Source organism: Idiotropiscis lumnitzeri, chromosome 4 (assembly GCF_059441095.1).
Source record: "Idiotropiscis lumnitzeri isolate Australia: NSW breed Sydney's pygmy pipehorse chromosome 4, RoL_Ilum_1.0, whole genome shotgun sequence".
Lineage (NCBI taxonomy): Eukaryota > Metazoa > Chordata > Actinopteri > Syngnathiformes > Syngnathidae > Idiotropiscis > Idiotropiscis lumnitzeri.
In genome coordinates, this window is record NC_142394.1 from 17,917,238 (window position 1) to 17,943,727 (window position 26,490).

General features: G+C 40.8%; 1 protein-coding gene across 4 annotated transcripts in view; it reads left to right on the forward strand.

Annotated features, from left to right (window-relative positions):
• nlgn3a (neuroligin 3a) overlaps window positions 1-26,490 on the forward strand; it is a 215,537-nt gene that overhangs the window by 76,277 nt on the left and 112,770 nt on the right. For 2 of the 4 annotated variants that reach the window (XM_088293270.1, XM_088293268.1), the window contains 3 exons: window positions 15,031-15,686; window positions 16,603-16,662; window positions 25,679-25,738. In XM_088293270.1, coding sequence (XP_088149396.1) covers window positions 15,215-15,686; window positions 16,603-16,662; window positions 25,679-25,738 — 592 coding nt within the window. In that variant the 5' untranslated portion in view covers window positions 15,031-15,214. The remainder of the gene's footprint in view (window positions 1-15,030; window positions 15,687-16,602; window positions 16,663-25,678; window positions 25,739-26,490) is intronic. The other 2 variants (XM_088293271.1, XM_088293272.1) reach the window with 2 other exon arrangements.

Here is a 26,490-nt window from a genome sequence, read left to right on the forward strand (position 1 = left end):
GACAATAAACTAAGAGAAATAGACCTTGTGAAATGTGGTCGATGCATGTCCCTCCACAGCCGGTTCTGGACTGCTGATACATTTGAACCAATTCGATTGAATAAAGCAGTATTGAATTAGGATGGCACATTTGTCACAGACTCTTGCGAGCCGAGCCCTGCGCCACTTTTTGGGATGACTGTAGCTCTGGTTGCCGTTGTCAATGAACGAGTGCGTTTCCACCAATAGAAGGAGAGAAAACACCAACCTGCACAATAACAAAGGATGCATTACCTAATAGATTTGGCAACAAGACAGAGTTCAGGGCGGTCTGATAAAGCTAGGTTACAGTACTTTAATCAATCACAAAGAACACAAGCCAATTTAGGAAAAAGCCTGACATTCAAGATGGGCTTTCAGACAGGATTAGAAATAGTAAATTGAGAGGAGACATATTTGGCAGTGGGAGGCAGAAGGACTGTTTTGATGGCACACTGGTCCATCGGGGATATTAAGGCATGTCTGTGACGACCCTACTTTATTTTATATATTAGCAAGAAAGCTCTGGTGGCGTCTGTTTGCTCCTGCCTTGTGGAAAGGGCAGTGTCATTAAAGATATCCCCAAGAGCTCATCTGGATTTTCCTGCATGACTAATAATATCCACAATATCATTGTGATCTGGTATAAAGCTACCTCCAGATGGATATGGCAAGTTTGGCAACTTTGGGAAATGATTCTCTCAAAGCACAAATAAATGAAAAGGAATTTGCAAGCTAAAAAGTATCTGCCATTGCAACAGATGGCCATCTAATTTTTAATTGTCTTGACAGTTTGTCCAGTTCGGGGGGGCCTCAGCCTATCCCATCTGACGTAAGACACATTTTGCCGAACTTGAGATTTCGGGTTCCAGCTCCACTGTATGGGTTATACGCATGTATATTAGAAAGTGTAGATAAAGCAATATTTGTGGGATGTTTTTGTTCATCACTACTTGTAACAATGTGTTTTAATGTAAAACGACCCTTGCACCAAGTACAATTTCAAATTCAATGGCAAATTTAGCAACCTGCTTTTGACTTGTGCTTACCCCAAAAACTCGATTCAGTGGAAACATGTTGTCATTAGCTGCGTATTTGATCAGATTGCAAAGCTTAACGCTGGTAATCTAGTTATGTTACATATGTAGGTCAAAATCATACTCAATTGGACTTTGACGATTTTTGATTGGGCAATGATAATGTGGCCTAAATGGTCAGTCTTCATGTTTTCTTACTGGTCGCTATTGTCAGAGCTGGAGGCTAAAATGCGTATCTGCATTGTTATATCGAGTTACTTGCAAAAAAAAAAAACTGTTATGAAGGTTTGCATTTTTAGCTGGTAGAATTTAAAGGACATATGCACTTAAAATCAAAGGAGTACACTTTCTTAAGCTTCCTAGTCTCGAAGCTTCAGCTGCAGCCCGGTCTTATGAATGGAACACAGAGAGGTACTGTGATGGTGCTGGATAAGAGAAGCGAGTCAACTGTGGTGACTGATATCACCTCACTAATCCCTCTGCGTCTCATCCAAATCCACCTGGATGCTGCTTTGAGTTTGCTCCTAATAGGGTGCGTTGAGATTCAAATCACAAATCAAATCAAATCTACCTGTGCTAGGGGAAATGGTGTACGGCATATATTTTCTTCTACTCGGCGTCTAAGCACCTCTTCAATGGCTGATAGAGGTCATGTGGTGCAGCAAGTGTTTGCGCGGTCATTGTTTGTCGCCAGCGATGAAGGTCCCCTTCACAGAGCATCAGCCTCTGTTTTTGTACCGTGGCCCACGTAGTCATCAAGTGTAGCTTGAATTGCTGCTGACCTTTCGTTAAAAGCACATCACTGTTGGTTCAGAACTTAATTACGCTCCCATAAAAGTCCAGACATCATGTGCAGCGGGCAGACCCCATTTAATCTGTTGTCATTAGGCCACATCAACCCTCCGCTTCCTGTGTGTAAATAGGCCCGCTGCACCATAAATCCATAATTAATCCATTTTACCCAATTTTGTGTACAGTAAATATGCTAGCTGCAGGTTTATTTTCCTGCACAAATTGCACTCATGTGTGTCTTTTAAGCCTTGAATTAAGAAATCCAGCTTGTCACACAACAATACACCTTGGCAGCCCTCACTTCTCCGCAACTAGCAACCCCTTTTTGCATGACAAAAGCGCTTTCCTGTTCCTGTGCTTTTTGGCATCTGTGGATGCGACGCAAGGAAGCCAACCGGTTCCGGTCTTGGAGAGAGAACATGAAGATGTGTCGCGCTTCAACGCTTTCATCAACTCATCACTTAATTCATTAATTCTTGCGACACATGTTACGCAGGTAAGGACAGGTAAAACATTAAGTGCTTCAAAAAGAAAGACGGAAATCTGCGAAATTCATTTGATTAAATACTGTAATGAATTTCCCTGTCGAATGTTGATCAGTGTTTTAGATGCTTATTCAGAAAACTGAGGGAATCCTTTTCTCAAAATATACTGCGGGTGGTAATTATTTTGAAACTGACCGAAAATTCTAAGGAAAATAAAGATTGCGAATGTCGAAAAGAAGTCCTGCACCACTTAAAAAAATAAGACAAGAAGGGTAAAAAGCCAAGTGTGCCATTGGGTATTAGTCGAGAAAAATCAGGAAAACTGAAACCAGGAAAAACAATTAAGTGCAATACCACCACAAGTGAGCACTACATAGTTGTCAGCAATAATCTTCAAATATTCTCAATTATGTGGGAATATTTACTTGAGAAACAAGAACCGTAGGCTTCTGACTTAGAACAAAGTGTTGTTTGGTTTCTTTTGCAGCTATCCCATTGTCTCAGTTCAGTTCATTACATTTCAAAGCACAGTCTGACAGATTTTCTTTCACATTCTAGTGGAAAACTCATCTAAATTTTAAACCCGACATAAAAAAAAAATAAATAACATGATTGAAAATGCATTGGAAAAATGCAGTGTATTGCACACACTCAGTTTAGAGCTTCGGTGCCTTTTTGAAATGACGCACAGCACAGTAAGTGCTCACAATGATCAGCTCTTCAAAGGACCGGCTTTGTATGGTTTATTACCATAATGTGTTTGTGTTTTGGTCTCCGAAAATCACGTTTGGTATGGGAGGCCATTGTACTGTATATAATATACTCTTTTCCTCGCAGGAAACATGTTCCTATTTGTCGACATCACCGCCGAGAATATAATCCTTCTAATCCTATTCAAACGTATAGTCTATGCTATTTATTTCTAGCGCATTTATCCATTCGTACAATGGCCATGCTTGATATTAACTCTCTCGATGGTCATTCAGGCCAAGGACAACTGAGCGGTCTTTAACACAAACTTCCATAGTAGCCGCACTTCAGCTGATGTTATATAACGCATTGCCAATGAACGTAAAGGCTGTCATTGGGCACGATCAACTTCTGACCTCAATTAACTTGCAGCAAACCTCCCAGTGCTGCTCCATGTGTTTGTGAAGTGTTAATTCAGTAGCCGCTTGAAGAAAAACACCCCCCACCCCCAATAACGCAGTCGATGCTCGCCATCATGCAATCAATGCTCCGTGCTCCACATTTTGCTAAACATTACTTAAAGTGAAAAGGTTTCAGCTTTATCCCAGATGTTACCTTCATTAATCTCGCTCGATAATCGATCAATATGATTTTAAGTGGGGGGCTCTTTTGCAAGCGGTAACTAGCCGGACAAATGGGTTGAGGAGCAAAGAGCGCAGCATACGTAATACACGTCATAAACAAACATTGATTTGCTCTCTATATGTAGAGACGTGTCGTTACTATTCCATTCACTTGCAGGATTTCTTTTTCATTTTTTATTAGCCATGAATCCCTGAAGGAGAGGAGAAGTGGAAAAATCCATGCTCTTTTCTGCTGTAAGCCAGAAACGGATGTCAAGGCTGCCATGTTGCTGTCCTCACAGCAGTGAAGAGCAGCGTGACATATTTCTTCTATTCTCTTCTGCTTTATTTCATCTCGCTCCATGAATGCAATCAAGCCTGTTCATAATATAGGATGATTGGATGAATGACTGCATAAAAGAGCAAAGTGGCACAACATTCATTGACAATTTGAATTAGTTGACGCTCGTGATTATAAAAGCATTGGAAATGTTGCTCATTTTAAAACAGAATAAATAAACTCACTTTCCTGGCATCCCTTCACACACTTTAGTGCATATCTTATATCCCGTAGGCCTGGGACGCGACTTGGTTTTTGAGACGCTTCTCACAGCACAAAACGTCCTTATGGACTGCGATTTTCCGATTTTACACTCGGGCTTTGCACACAAGGCAAGTTGAATGAAACAAAAGATGGCTTTTAAGCGCTTACTGGCTACCACCAAATTATTGGACTGAGCAATTTATTTTGTGTACCTCAACAAGTGGCTCACTACTTGGAGGAATAAAACAAGAACATATTGTGTTGCTGTAGTAGTTTGCTTAGCTTACTTGTACAAATAAATTACTTTATGTACTAATTACATGGTCAGAGCTTTAAAAGATATTTTTCCAATTTTTGGTGCTCTGTATGGAGATAACATTTCACTGCATTTTAGTGACATTGACTATTTGTTTTTAGCAGTTTCGTTTTAGAAGACAACTTTGTCTTCCAAATAAATGAAAAGAATGCTGGAACTTGTAATGTCCCCTCTCTCGCAGACAGAATCCAACCTACTTTCCACCTCAGACTGTCACACTGGTGTGCCAACGTCAGTCTTTCAGTTTGAACTTGACTCTACAAGACATAATTGATTTCCCTAACAGTCAAGTGAACCGAAAACCGTGACCACCAAACTGTGGATTTTACAAACTATTCCATCCCTATTACATGGGACATCCGAAGTGAGGGCAAATGATCAACGCAGAGATGACCCAGACACTCCGCCACCCACCCGCAAGCCTCATGGATGCTGTGAGAAGTGCTCACACACTCTGGAGAAAGGCATAACAGCCGCGATGGTTAAAAAAGAAAGGCTATTTGACTTGAGGTCAAACTGGTTGCCGGAAAGTTTCCGTTTCTGGAGTTGCTATGGCAACCAGTGACTGCTTGTAAGAATCTCCGAGCCTTGGAATGTCACGATTTGCTTCCGTACAAACACATTACTACAAGATTATATTATACTGCTTAATTTTCTTGGAGCATATTTATCTGAAATGTTTCTTCTGTATTTGTTTTTAGCGGCTATTATATTTAGCTTGTTCACCAAATTAGTTAATTAGCACTAGCACAAGATAATGGGAAGGTATTACTTTTGCACATATCCAGTCATAAAGCAAATTATTAGTCAAATTAAAGTTTTGACCTCATGATGGTTCTGGATTAAACAGACAGGAGATCCCTTAAGTCATTAGGATTAATCCTCAGGAGACCGGGGCGTAATTGCTCTGTAACCCATCTTGTGCAGATATTACTCTACAGCAAAGTGTTGGAATGACCACATTTTCTAAAGTAGTTCTGTTGTGTACTTACCAGGCACAACACTGTTCTAAGCGCACTCCTTCACAACCAAGGCTCCAACTGTTTTCTGTTGATTGCCACTTGACAACTCTTGCTTTGTGCCTTTCAATTATTCAGTAGTCAATTGTCATCTGAACCCTCGCAAATGTGACATTAACGTCTCGACGTCGTCTACTGTCCATTTGTTATGATCAATGACTGGGTCATTTTTGACTAAACTACTCATCACATGGTCATTCTTAAACTGCAGCGTTGCTCCCAGCGGGCTAGAAATAGCACGGTAAACAATTCATCAAGAGAATTGATCCCACCCCGCAAATGGCATCTGTGGGAGCTTCCATAATGACTATGCAATGTGTAAAGCCTTAATGTGTTTACATTGGGCTTGATTATAGACGCACCTGATACTTAATCCTGTGGCTTCTCAAAGAATCCCTGTGGGCTGCTTGAATGATAAGCTGCTTTTTTGTTGTCTTTTTTTTTTTTTTTATCAATGCTGTACTCTGCAGTGGATCAATAAGAGTTGCAATGATGAACTGTTGGAAATGTGTTTGTCTTGTTTAAGCACCTCAGTTGTTTTTTCCTTCTAATTGAGTCTTCTAGCTTTGATAAATACCCATTCTCTGCCAGTGTTCCTCATAGCATATTACTTCATAAATTGTGTCGGACACACACTCTTTACACACACACAGACGGACGGCCTCAGTCACTCAAGAGAAATAGAGACGTTACACAGTATAGATTCTCTCTACTCGAAAGGTCTTGATCACATCTGTCCAAATCATTGAGTCCAGGGGACCAAACAGTTGTTTCAAGCACCGTCAGCATCTCACCGTTTGGCCATTATTTATTTGCTGAGCAGCTACAGAGTTCATCTCAAAGCCGCAGAATATCTGTCTTTATTTGTCCCGCCAGGATCAGCAAAATCCATCCATGCATCTGTTCATCCATCCATCCATCCATCCACTTCCAGTGCAGCTCAACCTCAGCATATGAATATTGAACTGATCAGCTGTCAATTGTAAGGCAACCTCGACTGGCCCTGCAATTTCTCTCTGACTTGTCTAAATAAGCAGATTCAGTGGAACTTTGCTGTGCGGTTCAGAATCTGAACAACATTTTCAGTAAAAATACAACTCTAACATTGTACCAAACTACGGACATCAAACCGCTGTCATACATGACATCAACATTTGGTAAGGCCTTACTTATTAGCAGTGTTGCTGCAGTTAAATTGAAAAAGACTCTTTTTTTTTTTTTTTCTTAACAGATTACTTGTTTTAAAAAGTAATTCGGCTACTTTACTGATTTCTTGTTGTTAAAAGTAGATTACGAGCTTCTTTAACACTTACATTCAGCAGATACCGACAGCCGTGCTTAACTTAAAAATAACACCCGGTTTTAACTGTTACATAATATTTGACAAGTAAATGTAGTCTGATTGTTTGAAAAAAGATTTGATTAGTCATGAGTGGAAAATGTGCCCCCCGTCTGAAGGATTTGCATTATAATACAGTAAGCGTCATCATCCATAGAATATTTTTTTAATTCTCATGTTAAAACGGTGCACTGCCAGACTTAATATAATTTGTCGTTAAAGCCAAGTTGAGTATGTTACTCTGTATTAATATTTGTTTGTTGAAAGTTTCTCCATGAGATCCAAACTATTGAGCCTTTGGGTTACCACTGTACCAATGTCTGTTTGTTATTGGGCAAGTAAAGGAGGCCGGCCGCCATCCCGCCCTAATGAGGCTCACGGCTGCCACAACCTGACCACGTCCCTTCTGGTTCTTCACAAGCATGCCAGAATCACTCTGGTGTGGTGATTAGCCGTCAGAATGTGCAGCTTCTTTGTCCTTGATTTGGTGCCAAATCTTCTTGGATATAATGACTACCGAGTCTCTGTGTCTTGAGAGGAAAAACAGTGGAGGCGAAGACTCATGTGCTCTCACCCCTGCTGGTGTAGCATCCCCGCTGCCGAGCGGGGATGCTCACCAAAGCCACGGTTTGTGTTTGACGTTCTGATGTTATTCCGCAGCATGCCGGGCTCCTTGATTTGAAACGGTGTGTTGTTCTTAATCAGTCCAGTGAGTTTCTACGAGGAGCGTGCCTATAAGAGGAATGCTTCGGTGCATGTGTACATTCATTATTGATTTTGCTGTTTTAAAATCCATGTCTGCCTATTTGAATGAAACACATGTTAGCAAATAATTTATAGATATGTATTCTCCGTAATATCGACACAGGAAGGCCAGAGAGCAATCCCTTCATGATTGAAGCCAGTCTCAAAGTGATGCCCGGGCTCGCAGGCTTTCTCTCGGCAGCGTACGTCGCAAGGCGAGATGCTAAATTAAGTTTTTGCTGTTGCCTCTCACATTTTAATGAGTTCAGCAGAGGTAACATTGTGATTCCTCTGGTTCCTGTCCTTCTGTCTCTTGTCATTTGTGTAATGGCACATCCAGCCTTGGTTCTCACTAGAAGCGTTTGTAATCAGTGATTACACACTCTTGGGTCACATTGGTTCACTTCATTTCAAGTTAGATGTTCCCCAGGACTAATGTGGATGTCTTTATTTGAGGCTAGCTAGCTACAATAACAGCAGAGTGGGGAGACTTTCAAAGTGTATTTACCCAGAACTCTTTTTGTCTCCATTTCATCTTGGCTCCGGGGCTTTTGGAAGCGAAGGTGTACATTCGCTTCAGGTTTTGTCGCACTTTACAGAAGCCAGTGTTGAACATCAACAACATTGTATTCTGGGATTTGTAGAGTGACAAAAAGGCGATATAGAGCTGGTTTAAGTGTGGTTTTACAACACTGTGGAAGCGCTGAGGTTAAACACACCTGTTGTGGCATGTTGGTCAATCATTAGAATTTCAAATCAGTGCTCTTCGTCATGGAACCTTCATCAACTGGACCATTTTTGAATGATTGTAAAAATGGAGGAGTTTAATTGTTATTGCTCTTAACTAACAGCCGAGTAAAAAAAAAAAAAGATCCTTGACGTCTTTAGCCGTCAATGGCAGTAAATGAGTTAATGGCATTTATAAGCCTCTTAGTGTTCGTTTTTTCAGGTTTATACTAGCACCTATTCTAAAATATGGATGACAAAAAGATTTCAGTTACTTTGGCATATTCAGCCACACAAGGGTTGCTAGAGAATAACATTAGATACAAGACAAGAAGGATTTGCACCAGCACTTGCATGAAGTACGCAGACTCCTTTGATGTTTTCAATTGTACAACTCTGAGACAGTCGATTTTGTACTAAAACCTATACACTGACATACTTCTGAACCCTTTTATTTAAAATAGAAAGAACCAAAAACTGCCTTTTTGTGACATATTTGGATTCATATCCACACATTCATATTTATAACGGTCACGGTGCACCAGCCAACAAATAAAATGAATCTAATTAACTCCAACTAAAATTCAGCAGCTCTACTCCATATTTTAGCTAGGCTCGGCGTATGTGACACTATATATATATATATATATATTCTCCCTCCCATAAAGTCTGATTTGAATATGGGTCATGACTGACAGCCTTAAATAGGAAAAAAAAAATACTGACTCAGATACCCCCAAGTGCGAATCCGGCATCCTCCTTATATGGAGCACGGACAGATAGGATATCTAGTATCCTTTCAATGCAAGCTTGAGGTCATGGCACGTCTACATAAACACCACTCTTGCATACAAAACAAACAGAAAAAAAAAAACACCTTCTGTAAATGAACAAACGCTGTTTCAATGTTCAATTTTGTTTATGTGGTTTTTTATGTGCATTTTGGCTGTGGTTTGTCTCAGCAGTTTAGTAAATGTGAACGCAACGACCTTGGATATGATTCACTTGGTAGTAGATCAGATAATCAGATATCGGCGCTATAATCTGAACTGGGCACTCAGAGCTGAACTGTAAATCAGCCGTCTTCCAGCTTTACCATCAAATTAATATTATAGGATTGTATTTTTCCACCCCTACATTTCTTTATCAAGAATTTGGCCCCTGACTGAGAGGCCTCCGGTTCAGTTTCCCTGACTGACATTGGTATTAGAGCTCATGACCCAATTCACATCTGAGGTGCCCTGGACCAAAGCTCATAGCTCCTCCAATTACTCCATGTCACCAGTCCAGTGTCTCTTCTTCTTCTGCATCAAATGACGACCGAAAAGGTCTTCAATCCGAATAAACAGGAACTGGACCTGCAGAAAGCAAGCATAACCTTGTGGGAGTTGAGAATTTGGGAGAAGGGTGCTTAATGGGGTGTATTCGCTGGAGTGCCGTGTTCCATTAGAGGCTAATAACCTCCCTTAGATTCAGCACAACACCTCCGCCTCCCTCCGTAGCCTGCATCAACCGCCCCAGTCGTATTTATTACAGTCGGCAAGGCCACGGTGATGAGACGATCAATATTTCTGGGATGATGAGGGAGAACTCGTGCAGTCTTTCCCTTTCCCTCTGTTCCTCCCTTGGCAGTGCTTCAGCAGGTAGAGATCAAAGCACAGAGGACTTCTGAGAAGCTGTTGGGGATGGGAGGGGACGGGCGAGACTGATGAAGTCCTCGCTTACTGTGTGTCCTCTAAACACACACACTCAATCACACTGTCCTATGTCCTTGCTATGTCCTGATTAAAAAGTTTGACCTGATGCTTTTTATTTCTACCGGAGGGGATTTTCCCCCTCCTGTTGCTGTTGAAATTGAAACTAGAAATCAGGTTTTCGAAGAACACACATTGACGCGCAGCGCGGATGCATAATAAAAAGTGGCTGCTACATTTTACTACTGTAACAGAAAAAAATGCAAAAAAATAAAAAATCCTATAATATAACCGCACAGAAAATATCATCTTCATAGTCTTTGAGGTATCCCAAGTTGGCTTTGCAGGTGGGTTCGGGGATTTTTTTATTTCAAAAAGGCACAATCCAAAGTAGAGACTATTGAAATGCAGGCATTTTGAAGATCTTACTTTTTTAGTGTTGTTCTCTTTTAACAGTAGCCTCCAGTGCAAGCAGTGAATGTGTAAATGTGAAATATTATTTGGGCTACACTTTTTTGAGTCAGTGAAAAGGGAGTTAAAAATCTCAGGGGAACTAATCTTTCATACAACTCAGAAGTAGGTTTCTTCTTTGTCTCTGCACATTGTAAGCAGCCACCTAGTCGCATAGACTGGATACAACAAAATCAAACTTAAGATGAATGTGTTACGAAGGTGTCTAACACTTTAAACCTGAACGTAAAAACTTGTCATAACATTAACAGTAGATCTTTAAAAAAAAAAAAAAAGAATGCGTAATGTTCAGATGTGAAAACTCTTCACATTTACAGAAATGTGTACTGCTACTTCCGCAACAATTATATTTACTGTTGACTCGTGTAAAATACGGACCAGGAGCAGATGGATGGAGTGTTTTGGTAACCTCAGCTCATCGGAGGGAAAAAAAAAACCACTTAATTAATTTTAAATGAAAATGAACAAAAGCATTACAACAATATATCTGTGGTTGACACACCAAAGTATCTAGAAAATAAAACATTAACAAGCTTTATTCATTTAATTGTTTTCAAGTTTGGCCGGCCGGATTAAAACGTTTAACGGGCCGCATGTGGCCCCCGGGCCGTAGTTTGCCCACGCCTGCCTAAGATGTATAAAAATGGGCCGATTTTGCTGCTTAAGTCATAGTCCACAAACGCAATCATAATCAAAATGCGTGTCTCGACTCTTGGGGCCACAAAGAAAATTTTTGACTTGACTCCCACTTTATTACTCCAGGTGTGACTGTTAGTTCACTTAAGTCCTAAGATTGACCGATGTTTGAAAAGTTTTGTTATTTTTGTAAAGGTGTGAGATTTTTTTTTTCATGCAGTTCTTGTATTGAAACTTATTAGTCACAATTACAATGATGCCCGCAGAAAACACAGCATCAATAGTCACGAGAGCAGTAGGAAGTTTCTTGACCAAATAGGAATTGACAGTCCAGAGTTGTAGCCGTTGCATCTATCAACACATGCATTTATTTCTCATGAAGCAGCAGTACGCTTGCCTCTGATCAGTGTGCCGCTCGTGTTTCTGCACCACAAAATGGAATTGCACTGCTCTCCTCCGCTTTTTCTGCTATGGCCTCGGGCTGCCATAGTTAGCCACAGACATCGGGGAAGCTATAACATCCATTCTCCTTCACTTCAACCGTTAAACCCCTCCTCCGGGATCCTCCTCCCATGACCGAAGCCCAACTAGCAAAGCCACTTCAATCATGTTGTCCCGACCTAGCCACAGAATTGCATCACAGACACCATCAGTAAGCGCTGATCCCTCATCCCAGCTGAGCAAAGAAAACAAGCCACATAGCCCCCAAGAAGTCTTCTGTCTTCAGTCAGGCTGCTTGTGTCTCCACAGCTGCTTCCACACAGACCGTGGAGCAGGTGCAGCCGGTCACTCGCTCGCACGTTCATGTGCAATACATCTTCACTTTTGCTGATGACACGATGCTCATCCGATGACACATCTGGCATGATGGACTCTTTTCCTAATGATGTTCCCATGGACTGCAGTTGACTCCATGAGCCGCCGCAAACAGTCGACAAACAAGGCTGACATGCACATTCACTGCTGCCATGCCGTGATGCTCTTACTACTCATGAGTATATCAAGAGGCTAAATACGGAGCTAGTGCACCCCTCCCCCGCTAGTTCTCACTTTGGTGGAAGTAATCATATAATCTGTGGGAGAGATAGCGGCTTTGACGGCTGAGCAAGCACAGCTTCTGGAGAAGGAAAGTATATCCTGCTGCAGTGAGCAAAGTGCACGGAACGCCCCAGTACAGGCTGGTGATGCCGCCTGTGAATTCTCTTCGGGATTCATCTAATAGATTGTCAAAGAAGTCACCCATGATCTGCATGATGTACTGCATATAAAGTATGTTATTCCACATTCAAAAAAGAGAATAAATGAATCCATAAACATATTGAGGACAAGACAACCTTTTTGTAAGTGCTTATTGTAATAAAATTGATGATCCATAATAGTCCCTTATGAGAGACTTGAGTTTTGTCTTTCCAACCATTTAAGAGATTTCTTTATAGGAATAGGAAAGGGGGAAATGGTTCAAAATTTCATTGCAGTTCAAACTACAACGGAGCAAAGCTTCTTTGAAACGTTTTAAACACGGAGTATACGTACTGGCCGGGGTATTTTGTTCAATGGAAGGACTGCGTTGAGGTTTCACGTGTATGCTCCAGGTCTCAGTTATTCCAAGTGCAACGTATTTACTTGTCGTCTACATGTCGTGTGTCATTGAATGTATTGTTCTTTATGCACCCCTGTCGCAATTTTAATTTCCCTTTAAGGGACAATAAAGACTTCCTGATTCTGAATCTTTCGATTCTGAGAACTGAACTGGTGACCGGCGATAGCGGTAGGGTGGGTGGCTAAACTAGGTTACCGCTTGCTAAATCCAAAGTATCAAATGTTGGTGGATGGTCTTGTTGATTCAATAATCTCAACTAAATATGTCTTCGAGGTTTTTTGGGGGGTTTTTTTTGCCTTCTCGAGTGTAACTTTTCTGGCAAATAATCCTTTATCAACACTTAGCCCCAAGCAATGGATGCCTCTTAATCCGCGGATTGAAAGTGAGAGGGGACTTTTCATGTATTTTCAGTCAGCAGGTGCTCTGTGCGCATGGATTCCAAAGCATAATAGTCCATCATGTGCACGTCTTTTATGTGAGTGCTGATGAAGATGGGCTCATCTGGAGCATCCTCACTACGTATGGATATATACTTGAGCCACCGTTGCTGCAGATGAGAATAATAACCCAGCGATAACAGCACCCGCAGGAACATCCATGTTGCTGATGCATTATAAATCATTCAAGACATCTTTTTGAAGGCAATATCCTCTCCTAAATGTTGACTTTTCTTTGTAGAGCAAATGTTGTAGGATGATGGGGGAGCGTAAGCTGCAGAAATTGAAAATTGATCAGCCAGTGTGTGGGAAGGTGATATACCAGGCACTACAAATTTACCCTGAGACTTTTGGTTAGTGTTTGCAGCACTCTCAGAGGAAGAAGACTCGGTGCCGATAGCTACATCCTCCTCTGTCCTTTTTCTCTTTGACCAGGGGGAGTTTGAATCTAAATTTTTCATATCTACACCAAAGGGAGAAGGGGGAAATGCTGCATTGCAATAAGAACTACATGCCTTTTTTTAGATCATGTGACTATGTTCCTGTGTATGCAGATTTTTCTCTTTGTGTAAAGTTTTGTCTTGGGAGTGGCACTGGGTAGAAAAATTATGGTGGCTGCCGCAAAATGTCATCACCATTACGCTCGTCAACTGCACATTTGAATCAAAGATGGCTAAATGAATTTTAAGATGCTTTCATTTTGTCGTTAAGATTGCGCAATACAGTTTTATTGTCATTTTAGAAATAACATCCCACTTGTTGCTAGACCTAACCCTGAATTCAGAAATCTCACTAAATATATTACCGGAGAATTCCGGCTCCGGCCTTCCTATGTGGAGTTTGCATGTTCTTCCTATGCCGGCGTAGATTTTCTCCAAGTACTCCGGTTTCCTCCCACATTCCAAATATAGACATGGTTGGTTGATTGAACACCCTGAATTGGTCCTAGGTGTGTTTGTGAGCGCGGATGGTTGTTTGTCTGTGTGTGCCCTGCGCTTGGCTGGTGCACTTCGACCTCTGCCCCAAGATGGCTAGGATAGGCTCCAGCATACCGGCGACTCTCATGAGGAGAAGTGGCTCCGATAATGGATGGATGAATATTCCCAAAGGTGGGCAATCATCAGTGCTTTTGTCCGTCTGTGAGTTCTGGTCAGTATTTCAGGCTTGCCCAGATGGTCCAAGTCAGCTATCGAGATCGGATTTACTGGTACCGTGTCGCACCTGACACGCCGCCTAATAAATAAAAACTAAAAGTGTTGTATACTTTTCAGTCCCTCAGACCTCAATAACATGTGCCCAATATTGTTTCTCTTTCAACGATCACCACACTGTGCTTGTGTCTTTTGTTTTTATTTTATTTTATTTTTTTCTTCATTTTACTGCGTGTCTGTTTGCGCAGTTCCTGCGTGTACACGTGGAAATTGTGTTCTCACTGCCGACTAGGTTCAAGTGGGTCGGTTTGAAATACTGACAGGAACTTAGTGACGGACTGATGATGCCCTCCTCTGTATAATTATAAATTCCACATTATAGTTATGTTTTTAAATTATTAAGATTGCGAACGCCTGATGTACAAGAGAAGAAACAAGGATTGTTTCAGAGTCATAATTGAGCAATGATAAATATCAAACCCATCATGAAACAACATCATGTAGTTCACTGCAACATCTGAGTCATTTGATCAGTTGGTCCAACAGTGGCACTTGCAAGAACTCTTGTCACATTTATGTGAGCAGTTTTATGTCAGGACACAAAAGCACCCCGGCAGTCAATAAATATGACGGCCTTAAAGTAGAAGGAAGCACACTGTCGAGCTGTCAGGAAACTGTCATTAATTCTCCTGTCTTCTTCTTTTGTAGCACGGGATAGAAGATCTGACAAGCGAGGAGAGAGGACCTCTCTCTAAGGAGAGGAGCTGCAAAACTGTTTCTCATCTTCTCCAGTATATCAGCCCATGATTGACCTTTCGGTGGCTCAACTGCACGGCTAAGCTAAGGCGCAGGAAAGTTGTATGTTGGTCGCTTGCTCTCACTCTCGAGGACCATGTGGTTTTCGCCGAGGAGAAGTCGTACCCCCTTGCAGAACTGGAAAAGATCCCACAGTTGCCCCGGTTTCATCTCCACCTTGTGGTTATTAGCATTTTGCTGGTGCTTTGCGGCAGTGAGGGCTCAGAGCTACCACCCCACCGTCAACACCCAGTATGGCAAACTCCGAGGGGTGCGGGTGCCTCTGCCCAGTGAGATCCTCGGCCCGGTGGACCAATACCTTGGGGTCCCTTACGCTGCCTCGCCGGTTGGAGAAAAACGCTTCATGCCCCCCGAGCCGCCATCCTCCTGGTCGGGGATCAAGAATGCCACCCACTTTGCTCCAGTGTGCCCCCAAAATATTCACAACGCCGTTCCAGAGATCATGATGCCCGTATGGTTCACCTACAACCTGGATATAATTACCACTTACATACAAGACCAACACGAGGATTGTCTTTATCTTAACATCTATGTTCCGACAGAGGATGGTGAGTGCGTCTAGCCGTCAGGATGAAACCACTTGTGTCTTCCCTCACTGTCACTTCTCAACCACACTTTTTTTTTTTTTTTGGCGCGCGAGCATGACCTGTTGTCTGGCGCATGCTGTGTCTGTGTCAGTCATCTCAACCTACCATTCGTCTTTTCATCAACTTTCCCCTTCCATGTCACTCTTAAAGGTTCCTCTTTTGATGACTAAGTGACTTACAATGACAAATTTTTAATCAAAGAAGGGAGACATTGGGTTGTGCACTTTCCTACCCTCACTGTCTTGACTGTCTCGGGGGTCTTAGCGATAAGTAGCTTGCCTCGTAAGTGAATGATCTTCTCGTAGGTTGGTGAAATGCTCTGTCTGGTACATGAGAGGCCTGTGGCATCAGCCTAACCTATGTAAGACCCTTTACTCTCCTCTTCAAATGGAGATCTCATCTGAAAAAAAATAAATAATGGGAGCCACACATTTTCGATTTGGATGCTCTGATTGGCCGTTTATTAGGGCACCAATGGAAAACTGCACAGGAAAATAGGCTTGACCTATAAAGCGCTCACCGATTCAAATGATTCAAACTGACATCACTTCAATTTGTGATAGATTCTAAATGGCGAAATCTGACCAGCAACTGTGTGGCCTGTAATGGGTCTTAAATAGAAGTGCATGTGAATATGGGCTTCCTGTGTCCCAGGATGCAGCAAATTCATTCCACTACTTGGGAATATTTCTGCAGCGACATCCACTTACTTTTTTCAACAGGTCCTCTGTCGTTCTTGTTGATGACGTGGTGGTGGTGGTGGTGGTGCGGGGTGGGGGGGTGCTTTGCGGGTATCTGACAGACTTTTTGCATGTTACCTGCAGTATTTTCCAGAGCTATCTGTTATTTTGTAGTTTCTTTCCCATTCATTTTACAGTCAAAAGAATATCCAAGGAATGTGCCAGGAAACCCAACAAGAAAATGTGTAGAAAAGGAGGTAGGTAAACAATCCTGCATGTAATGAAATGAAACGAAAGAAAAAAACAGGAGTGCGGAGTGTCTCTCCAAAGCTGCCAATATCAGCGTCAACCAAGTCTCAAGTCAAAGTTCTAATGGGGGATGAACGCAGGAGCCACATCATCCTTGACACGAGTGCAAGAAGTGCTGCCTTGCTTGAGGCTGCGTGTGCATCCACTGATGTACCAAGGAACGGAAAAAAATAAACAGGTCACAAAATAAATGATGTAACCTTGTCTAAGGATAACCTGCATTTTATTCATTTTTGATAGCATTGTATTGGGTTGTTTTTTTTTTGTCTTTTGTTTATTTTACTCTCCAAATGCATAACTGTTGATTAAATCAGAAGCAAGGGTGAGATTTAGTGAGATTAGACGATCAAATTTGAACTTTCTATGCAAAGTAATACCACAACTGTACCTCAAAGCACCCTGTTGGCACTTTGAACAAACGTCTATTTCAAGAATTTGTCCAGCAAACCATGAAAAAAAAGATCTTCTCAGAATTGTTTTTAAGGATAATCTTCCAAAAGAATCCTATATCAGCAAACCTTATATATTTTAATTCGCTTTAAAAGAAAAACAGTTGATCAATTAATTGATTTACTTTCCATATATATTTGATCCCGGTTATATGCGGAGCTCGTGTCTTCCCCAAAAAATGTCCATCTTCTTAGAATATAATAGAATATTTAAATATCCATAAAATTGCCTTTTTAATGCTCATGAGATCATGCTGCTTTTGAACACATTGATGTTTTTACTGTTTAAATCGTGTTTTTGTGGTATTACGCCGGTGATAAAGCTTCAATGTACCCTTGCGGTCAAAGATACAAACGCAATGACATATGGAAAGCGTCCAATTTCACTTTAAGCGGCTGTTAAATTTGCAGTGTTTTGTAAAATCACACGGCTAATTCACAAAGTGTGCCCTACAGGACTTAACAATTAGCCTTTAGACGGAGACAGAGCATATCTTGCTCCACATGAATGATTTGGTTCCCAATTTCCATCGACGCAATTGGCAGCATGTGGCCCCACTCTGTGCACCCATACAATCTACTTTGGTGAACCAATTTTATTTGAGACAGGCCCTCCAGGCACTTCTGCTTCAGAATTAGTCCCAGATGTGGAATATACACAGAAATATCTCTTTAATATTACCGTTCCTCTTGAATTTTTTTTTCAATTCTCTCCCTTAGGTTCAGTAATGGGGAAATGGTTTTATCATAAGTTTCATGTATTGGTTTTGTGACACAATATTATAAGAAAAGCCAATTTTAACATTGCCCCTCTGCTGCCATAAACATGAAGGTTGTCATTTACTCTCAAAAGCGCTCATTTCATTTTAATGACACTTTTTTTTTTTTTTTTTTAAACAAGTATGTCGTCTAATCTTGGCTTATGTTGAATTAACGGTGCTAATGAAGCAGAATTTATCCTTCTTAGGTAATGCAGGAATCCACCTGTAATGTCTACATGCTATTACTTTCCAAGAGAAATGCTAAATGGTTATCTGAAATATTTACGATTAATAAGCTGCATTTAAAATGTAACTATGTTATTACAATTGGATGATTTAACACAAACACAAAAATATGACTAAAGGAGGAATTCGGTTGCTGTGGTTGAATGGTTGCAAAGCTGGAGGCCTCTAATAGAGTCATAGACTGCGCTAATAACATTTTAATTCCTAATTTTGCGATATCTATAAATACGGTTCCCCTGGAGGAATGCGTGATTAATCCTCAGAAATAAGATAATATGCTTGTTTTTCCCAGCATCAGCCCTCTTGCCCAGCATGAAGTACATTTCTTGCATAGTAATGCTCATCAAATGAGGAAAAATAGCCTCATGAACCTTGAGACATGCTTCACAAGAGAGTTGCTCGTTTAGTAGAGTTGCTGCTTTAGGATGCCTGTTCAGGAATATATAAAGTGATGGCCTTCAATGAGAATTTTTTTCTTTCACATATTTTTAAGCATAAGCATTAGCCTTCCTTGACGTCGCGGAGAGGTTATTTTGTATTTTTGCCATATATTTAAATTATAAAAAATGAACAAGGAAAAAAGTTAAAATAATCTATTCCTTCTCTCAGCATGCATTATTTACCGATGCTTAAAAGTTGGACATCAACGTTGCTGTTTAGCAAACTTGATGAAGTCTAACTCTTTTATAATTACTATGTGATGCCTCAGACATCATTGCGAGAAAAACATGGGGTTGTGTGGTGGAGGGCAATATATATATATATATATATATATATATATATATTTACATATATATATATGTATATGTATACATATATATGTATACGGGTGAATTAATCAAGCAAATCCATTTGTTGGGCCCTATTTATAAGCCTTTCATTGGACAATAGCGGTATGCTCATGCCTCAATACGGGGAAGACATTCAAGCAATTTTAATGCATATAAGCAATTCCATGACATCATCATAGCACCTCAATTTCTCTCAGGAAAAAAATAATAAGTCAACTGACACATGAACTAATCACATGTCTTTTTATTCGATTGAGTCGGAGGCATGGAGCTGCAATTAAGTGTAATAAGAATGTGCAGACTAATAATATGAAGAAAGGAAAGCATTAATGCAAAACCGCTTTGGTGTGCGTATCGCTCAGAATTCATACAATGTGAAGGCACAAACAAAGGATGTGCATATGAGCATATTGATTTGCAAACTAATACGCAGTTGGGATTTGGGGTTCTGGCACTTTAAAACCTTTCCTGATGAATTCATTAATGCACTGATCCAAACATTAATACGGACTGCATGATGAGGAAATGAAAGACCAGTGTGTCAGCCTGTGTATGAGGGAGGAGAGACATTAACTCAGAGCTTATCTCATTGAACCAACTCCAATTATTAACATATTGCTGGCGAGTTGAAGCGTGCACAATTTTAGTCACCAGTTTTCTGAAAATTAAAATTGTCGATAAAATTGGCTCGAGACAACAAATGTTAAATTGCTCTCAGCGGATGCAGTTTTACAGCGCGAGCAGTGCCTGCGACTGCTCTAATTTGAAAGGTCGAGCTTTACCTTAAAGAGAGTTTCACTCTGGTAAATTGAGTTTCTTGGAGTCTCACCCTATTGATATGATCCTCTTGAGGCGGAGTTCTGGTGCTAAATTGGGTATACTTTCTCTCATTTGTTCTTTCTCTGTGTAAAATATTTCACTGTAGGTTTCTCTCACAGAGAAACCTACAGTCTCTCTGAGTAACAGCTTTTAGGAGGTACACCCTCCCCGAAATTCATTTTTCACTTTGAGTCTGAGAAAAGTGCAGCAAAATCTATGCAACATTTTCTTCTATTTTGGACCATCCAAGTGTCATTCCCATAAAAGCTATGGACCGCTGCATCGGAAATTGGTGCCAGGGCTGAACAATCCCATCCAAAGGTTTGCAAACCAGGCAATTAACTAGAAACTTTGGACACTTTTCAGTCGTTCTGGATGCTGGGCTAGAGAGTATGAACGCTGTGAAATACATCCAATCCTGCTTAGACGTCAGTGTGCCTTGTCATAGCAGCCAGTAACACTCCACAGTAATCTGCTGGTTGGACCGCTCCAAAGTGCCTGAGGAAAAGCGAGGCAGGCCAAGGGAGCCTCTGCAGCAGGAATGGGCGAACATTTTTTCCAACATGACAGTAAACATTGGCCATTGTGGTTTGACAACAGTCAATGCCTTCCTTTGAATACGACGGCTTCGAGTTCCATAGTCTAGCCGGGACGCTCAGTGACCCGAGTGAGTCAAGTCACATTGATTTGTGATGCAAGACTTGACCTAAGCAGGAAGTTCTCACTCAGAGGCCCCCCCGCCGTTGTACTGTTCGCCTTTCACAGTTAACCCAATTGCTCTGTCCTTCGAGTGTAGACCAATTCAAGTGAATGGAGAACGCCTGCGTGTACACACACACACAGAAATACAATCTGTTGCCTCTGGTCAATTCGCTCAGTCAAGCAGGCTGAACTCCGAATTAGCCTCTATTTGATATATTTGTAAATTAATTACTCCCAAATTTATGAATCTCAGACATTATAAAAGAACAATGGTACATTGTGTGATAGACCCAATTGGGTACTTGTACAAATATTTTCCCGGCTCGGCAGAATTATTTTTTTTCTGCCCTTATTCAATGACGTTACTTCACCCAATATATATATCCACATAGAACTCCTTTAGCTGTTGTGTCAGTTTTTTCGCTACTCACCTAACTAATTCAAAGAACCAATGAGAGGCGTTACGACACCAAGTCTTGTAAACTGTGACTGATAATATTGATGTTTACACGATCCCTGTGTGGTACCTTTGCTTCATTCCATCCTCAGAAGCCTGTAGCGTTAATGTGCCTTTTTTCCATTTTCCACCTCTAGACGGGCTTGCAAGACTTTTTTTCTTAAACCGTCTTTTTAGTTTTGGTTTTGACTTCGTTATTTTCAGAGCAGCTGAAGCACAGTGTGAATTTTTGGCTGTCCTTTACGGCAGGATTACAGCCTCCTTAACCTTTCAGCTGCGTTCTCCATCACTCGCTCTTATGTGTCCCAACCAAGCTGTTCCTTAACCTCTCCTCTGAGAGACAGATTGAGAGGGACGTTGAAAAGGGAGAGAGTGCAAGATCACAGACAGGACGACATACAGATCCGGCCTCTCTAAAAAGGCCGGAAAGGAAAATGGCCACCAGAGGATTAGATACTGAATTTTACAGCTTCAAATTGTCAAGACTGCAACATTTCACATTTTCACTAAATTCCGTTCCACATTCTGACCTTTCTAATATTTAACTCCGGGACTCATCTATTGTCACGGAACCTTTTCCCTTTGTAAAGGCAAGACAGTTAACATTCAGCCCTTCCCCTTTGTATTCAGGGAATTGTGGATTCATTTAATACATCTCAAGAGTCTATCTGCATGGGTGTATGCTCTGGTTTCTTCATGAACACCTACAAGGCAGTCTCTTTTTGTCTTTGGTTGCACCCTGGTAAAAATGTAACATTTTGCCACACTTGATGTAACCAACAAGTCAAGTTTAGTTTGTTTGACTCTTGATCAGATGATTGTGACAGGATTCCATTTTCCCTGTCAATGTACGAGCTATTCTCAATGCAGCCTTGGAGGGTGCCCATGCGAATAAAAACTCTTTCATTCATTTTTTGGAAAATAACAACCAATTTCACCTTCTTTGTGTTTTTAACTTTGAAGCTCAAATATAGTCTTGTCCCCAAAGTCGCTCCATATTTGCGCTTCATGTTAAACTGTTTGCCCGCGTTTGACACATGCAGGCTCACCCACACCGTGATTTATAGTGACAGAGCTACCCTGTCGACACCTGCCATCCTATCCATGCTTGTCTGGAACACTAATACTCAATATGCTCACTGTTATTCACCCCGTGTCAACACCAGAGCGAGTCAAAATTGCAGCAATGGGCCATAAAAAAGACTGAAAGCAATTTTGTTTTTGCATGTGAGTTGTCATTTTTATAAAACATTTTTCCGGGTTCCCAAGATGCAAGATTTAAAACAAATAAATAAATGGATTGACTATTACCTCCGGAAAAAGGAATGAATTACAGCCCCTGTCGTTAAAAAAACAAAAAAAAAACAAAAGCTTTATTGCGTCAAAATATGATGTTAAAATTGCCAGTGGAGATTCTGGAGCTATAAAATCAGACATAATTTTTTTTTTTTTAATTATAAACTGCTCTACTGTGTTTCGGTCCACAACTTTTACACCCCCACATAGACTATTTAAGCACTTTAAAACATCTCAACTCCTCACTCTACTGTATTCGGCCAATAGCCTGAGACCATTCACCTTTACCCGAAAACACACACACACACACACGATCTCCGTCGTTTTACTGCTTGCATTTTAAAGCTTATAAATCAGCTCGTCTAGCGTGTTTGGTTGAGTTCACCAACGTGCCACATAGCGGAATATAAAGGTCTCCACTCGCTTGCACATTACACTCACTTAAACATTCATGACTCTGCAATTTACATGATGATATAACTAGCAGTGGTCACATAGGTTGAAAATGTTGGATATTTAACCACTGCTTGTTGACATTTTTTTTTTCATTTTCAGAAAGATACAGCAATCTGATACTCTATTAGCCGTGCATTGCACCTGCACGTGTCACAAATCAACGACGTGACACACTCAAACGAGTGAAAACATAAACTTTTGTCTGCGTTCCGACTGAGTAGCAGCCACGTACATTTGCATATATGAATGGCCTATCGATGTTCGAGGCGGAGGTTTGTAGCCAGAAAAACCGGCCAACCGTCGCACAACCCTGGTCATATTTGGAGTTTTTCTAAAATAACACATTTTAAAAGCGCTGCCATCAGCTATTGGCTTTCAAAAACTCGCCGGCAAACATGAAAAAGAATAATGAGGTAAGATAAAAGTTGATTATCAAGTAGTATCCGGGGTGTGAGACTTATATTTGACTTCCGACAAACGTAATAATATCGATTATTGTTATTGCTATATCTAATATGTGTAAGTACCACTAAATACTTTTGGCCAGTTTTGTCTTCTTACACCCGTGGCCCTCACACATTCCACGTTTGGATGCACACTTACTTCCCTGTAAAGGTTTGTGATGACACGCCATTGAAGTTGGATTTTTTCCACGATTACAATTTTGAACAACCCGTAGTCATCATATCTTACACTCCATGAAACGCACCTTAATGCTTAGCAGTACACGTGGCACTCAAATGGATTTGCCTTGTAGGCCGACTAAATTTGATCATTTTTATTGGGCACATATGGAGATGAAACAGGAAGCCTTCAATGTAATATTTTAATGTTATAATATATTCATTCTGGCTTTTTTTTTAAAAGGTTTTGGGGGTAGGTGAGGCGGTGCACAATATGCCCCTGTGATGCGGCCCAAGCTTTTGTAATTAAATATTAGTAAGAAAAATGGGGTGGAGTGGATTCAACTCATCTGAGCGATTAATCAGAAAACCAGAAAAAAAATTAAAAAACATGTACTTATGCATTTTTAAATCCCAATACAGTATACTTATTCTTGCGTAATGAAGGTGTATACGCTTGACGCCTTTGGCAATATGAGTCCCAGTGCATATGCAAAGTTGTGAAGTGTAAAAGTGTAGATATTTGACTTGAATTTAATCACACTTGAATCCTAAAGCGTACATTTATGCTGATTGTAATCATTCCTGAAATGGAGATGGGTGCTTTTGTGACAGGCATCAATGATTAGTAGTCTCCATCAAACGATGACATCAAGGAGACTATTATATTTATCCCACTATTGGGTTTTATTTATCTCCGGTTATTAATTAAAGGTAAAAATGTCAAAGGACATAATCTTGATGTTTGAGGCACGGACATCTGCATGCTTCTGCATGAAGCGGCAACCGCCCGTGCTGATGTGACCGTTCCCATTGGCTCATCTGGTAAGTTACCTCAACACATTTCTACCTCCTCCCACCTGGCTCCTTTGTCATCACATGGGAGGAGCTAGCATGTAAACCAGGGGTGGGCAAACATTTTGATTGGCGGGCCACGGTGTGTTCTAAAATTTGATTGAGGGGCCGGATGGATGGAGTGTTTTGAAATTTAACAAAACAAAACAAAAAACATTTAATTTTAAATGAAAGTGAACAAAAGCATTACAACAAAATATATGTCTTTGACGCACCACAGTATTTATAAAATATCACATTAACAGGGTTTATCCATTTCATTTTATTCAAGTTCGGCGGGCTGGATTAAAACGTTTAACGGGCCGCATGTTGCCCCCGGGCCGTCGTTTGCCCACGCCTAATGTAAACAGAGGAGCAAGGCGAGAGAGAGAGAGGAGTTTTATCCACTGAATGACGATTTCATCACTTCCTCCTACTTTGCAGCCAATCAATGGACTCATTTATGTAATTATGTTTTCTCTTCAAAGTGTTGATACCCGATAATGTAAAATGTAAAACACGTTAACACAAAAATCTTCTTTGTTGCTAATATTGATGACAATATATGCTGTGTATCGCCCAGCCCCTACGCCACAGGCCCTGCTTTTTGCCGTCAAAAGGATCTGCATACCAAACTAAGTGTAGAAGCCGAAAACATTTCTGTACAGAAAGCGAGAAAATAGACCTGAGCACTGCAAGTTTACATGGTGTTCAGGTGCCCTGGAGGGCTTGCACTTACATGCAGCACAAGGACATCACATTACCTACCGTGCAGGGCGCAGAGACAAGTTGCTCACATTAGCACGTATACGTGATACCCACAATCTCGTGTTTTATTCAAATGTAGCCACCTCTTGGGAAGCTGAAATCCTTGCTCTTGCTTTAGCCTTGTAGTTTAAAGCCTGATCTCTTGAGCATGTTCATGTCAATTAGCATGTCGTTAGCCAGTTAGCCGTTGTCTGCTGGATTTTTTTATGCTTCTCTACAGTCTCAGAGTTAAGAATAGATATGAAGTGCATTTGCAAAGAGAATACAAATCCCCCAAAGTATCATTTGGAGATACTCCATCTTTTTTGTTTCTTGAAAACTGAGCACTGAAGTCTAAATAAAAGATCACTGATTTGTAAGGAGGTGCTTGTGTACAATTACTCCTATTAGTGGAGCTTATTGTTGTTTTTAAAGTTGGTTTACTCTATTTCTGACAATGTATTAAAATGATGAAGTTTATGAATGTGCTCCCACTGTCATGAAATGTGCTTTTGATTCTCTTTTTCATTTGATTGTATTATGCATTCTCTGAATTTATTTTTAATTATGTAATGGCGACAAAAACACATGAAAAGAAAAAAGGTGAAAGGTTACAAGAAATTTGTCATTTCTGATTAAATAATGATGAATTTGCCGTGGCATTTTCATTGAAGGCAATTTCAATGGAATAATCCACAATATTCACAGCGCTGTTGCTTCTTTTTTTTTTTTTTTTTTAAATTGCCTGCTCCTCTCTATGTCTCTACCTCCTTCGTCAAACAGGTGCCCATGCGAAAAAACAGGGCGAGGATTTATCGGATAACGACGGGGATGAAGACGAAGGTATTTTCATGGTGAACAACGATAATGCATGGTTATTCCAATTCTTATTTTTTCTTCATTATTTCTTCATTGTTTGATCCTAATTGTATTTCCAAATGAATGAATGTGATCTGCATCTGGATTCACCCAGCGTTATTGCGCAAGAGTCGAATAAGAGCAGCTGGCAACCCAGATAATATTCAGAAGACTTAAGCAAACTGTCTCATGTTGACAAGGTGTTGATACAAGGCTACGGGTGGCGGTAAGAGACCCCTCTGGATGTTCGCTCAGCCACTACATTTGTGGCCAAAAGGAAGCCAGGCAGCGGTGTCATATCAGCCTATTCAGCAGGTCCTACAGCAGATTTCAATGAGGAGAGGCAGTTCATGAGGACCGCTGGAGAGGATTAGAGGAGAGTGGTGTTGAAAATGGAATGTTACTGCTCAGCAATCACATTGTTCGCTTTCCATATTTATCTTGGGATATTCCAGGCTCAGGCTGGATCTCTTGGTGAGATTAGAATAAGAGATGATTCTTGTGCTGCAACAGAAATGGCTTAAGTCCCGGAATCTTAACCAAACCCTTGAAATTGTCCGCCCTTTGCCATGGTGAGCCACCGCAGTGCAGCTGATGCAAGCATGATGATGAGTATCGAGATAAAGCACTGTCAGAAATTGGATTTTGATGGAATGTGTTATGTTCCCTTCTGGTGAAGAAGTGAGCTCATCATAGTTGTGTTCAAATCACTGACACTAGTTGGATCTTAAAAAAAA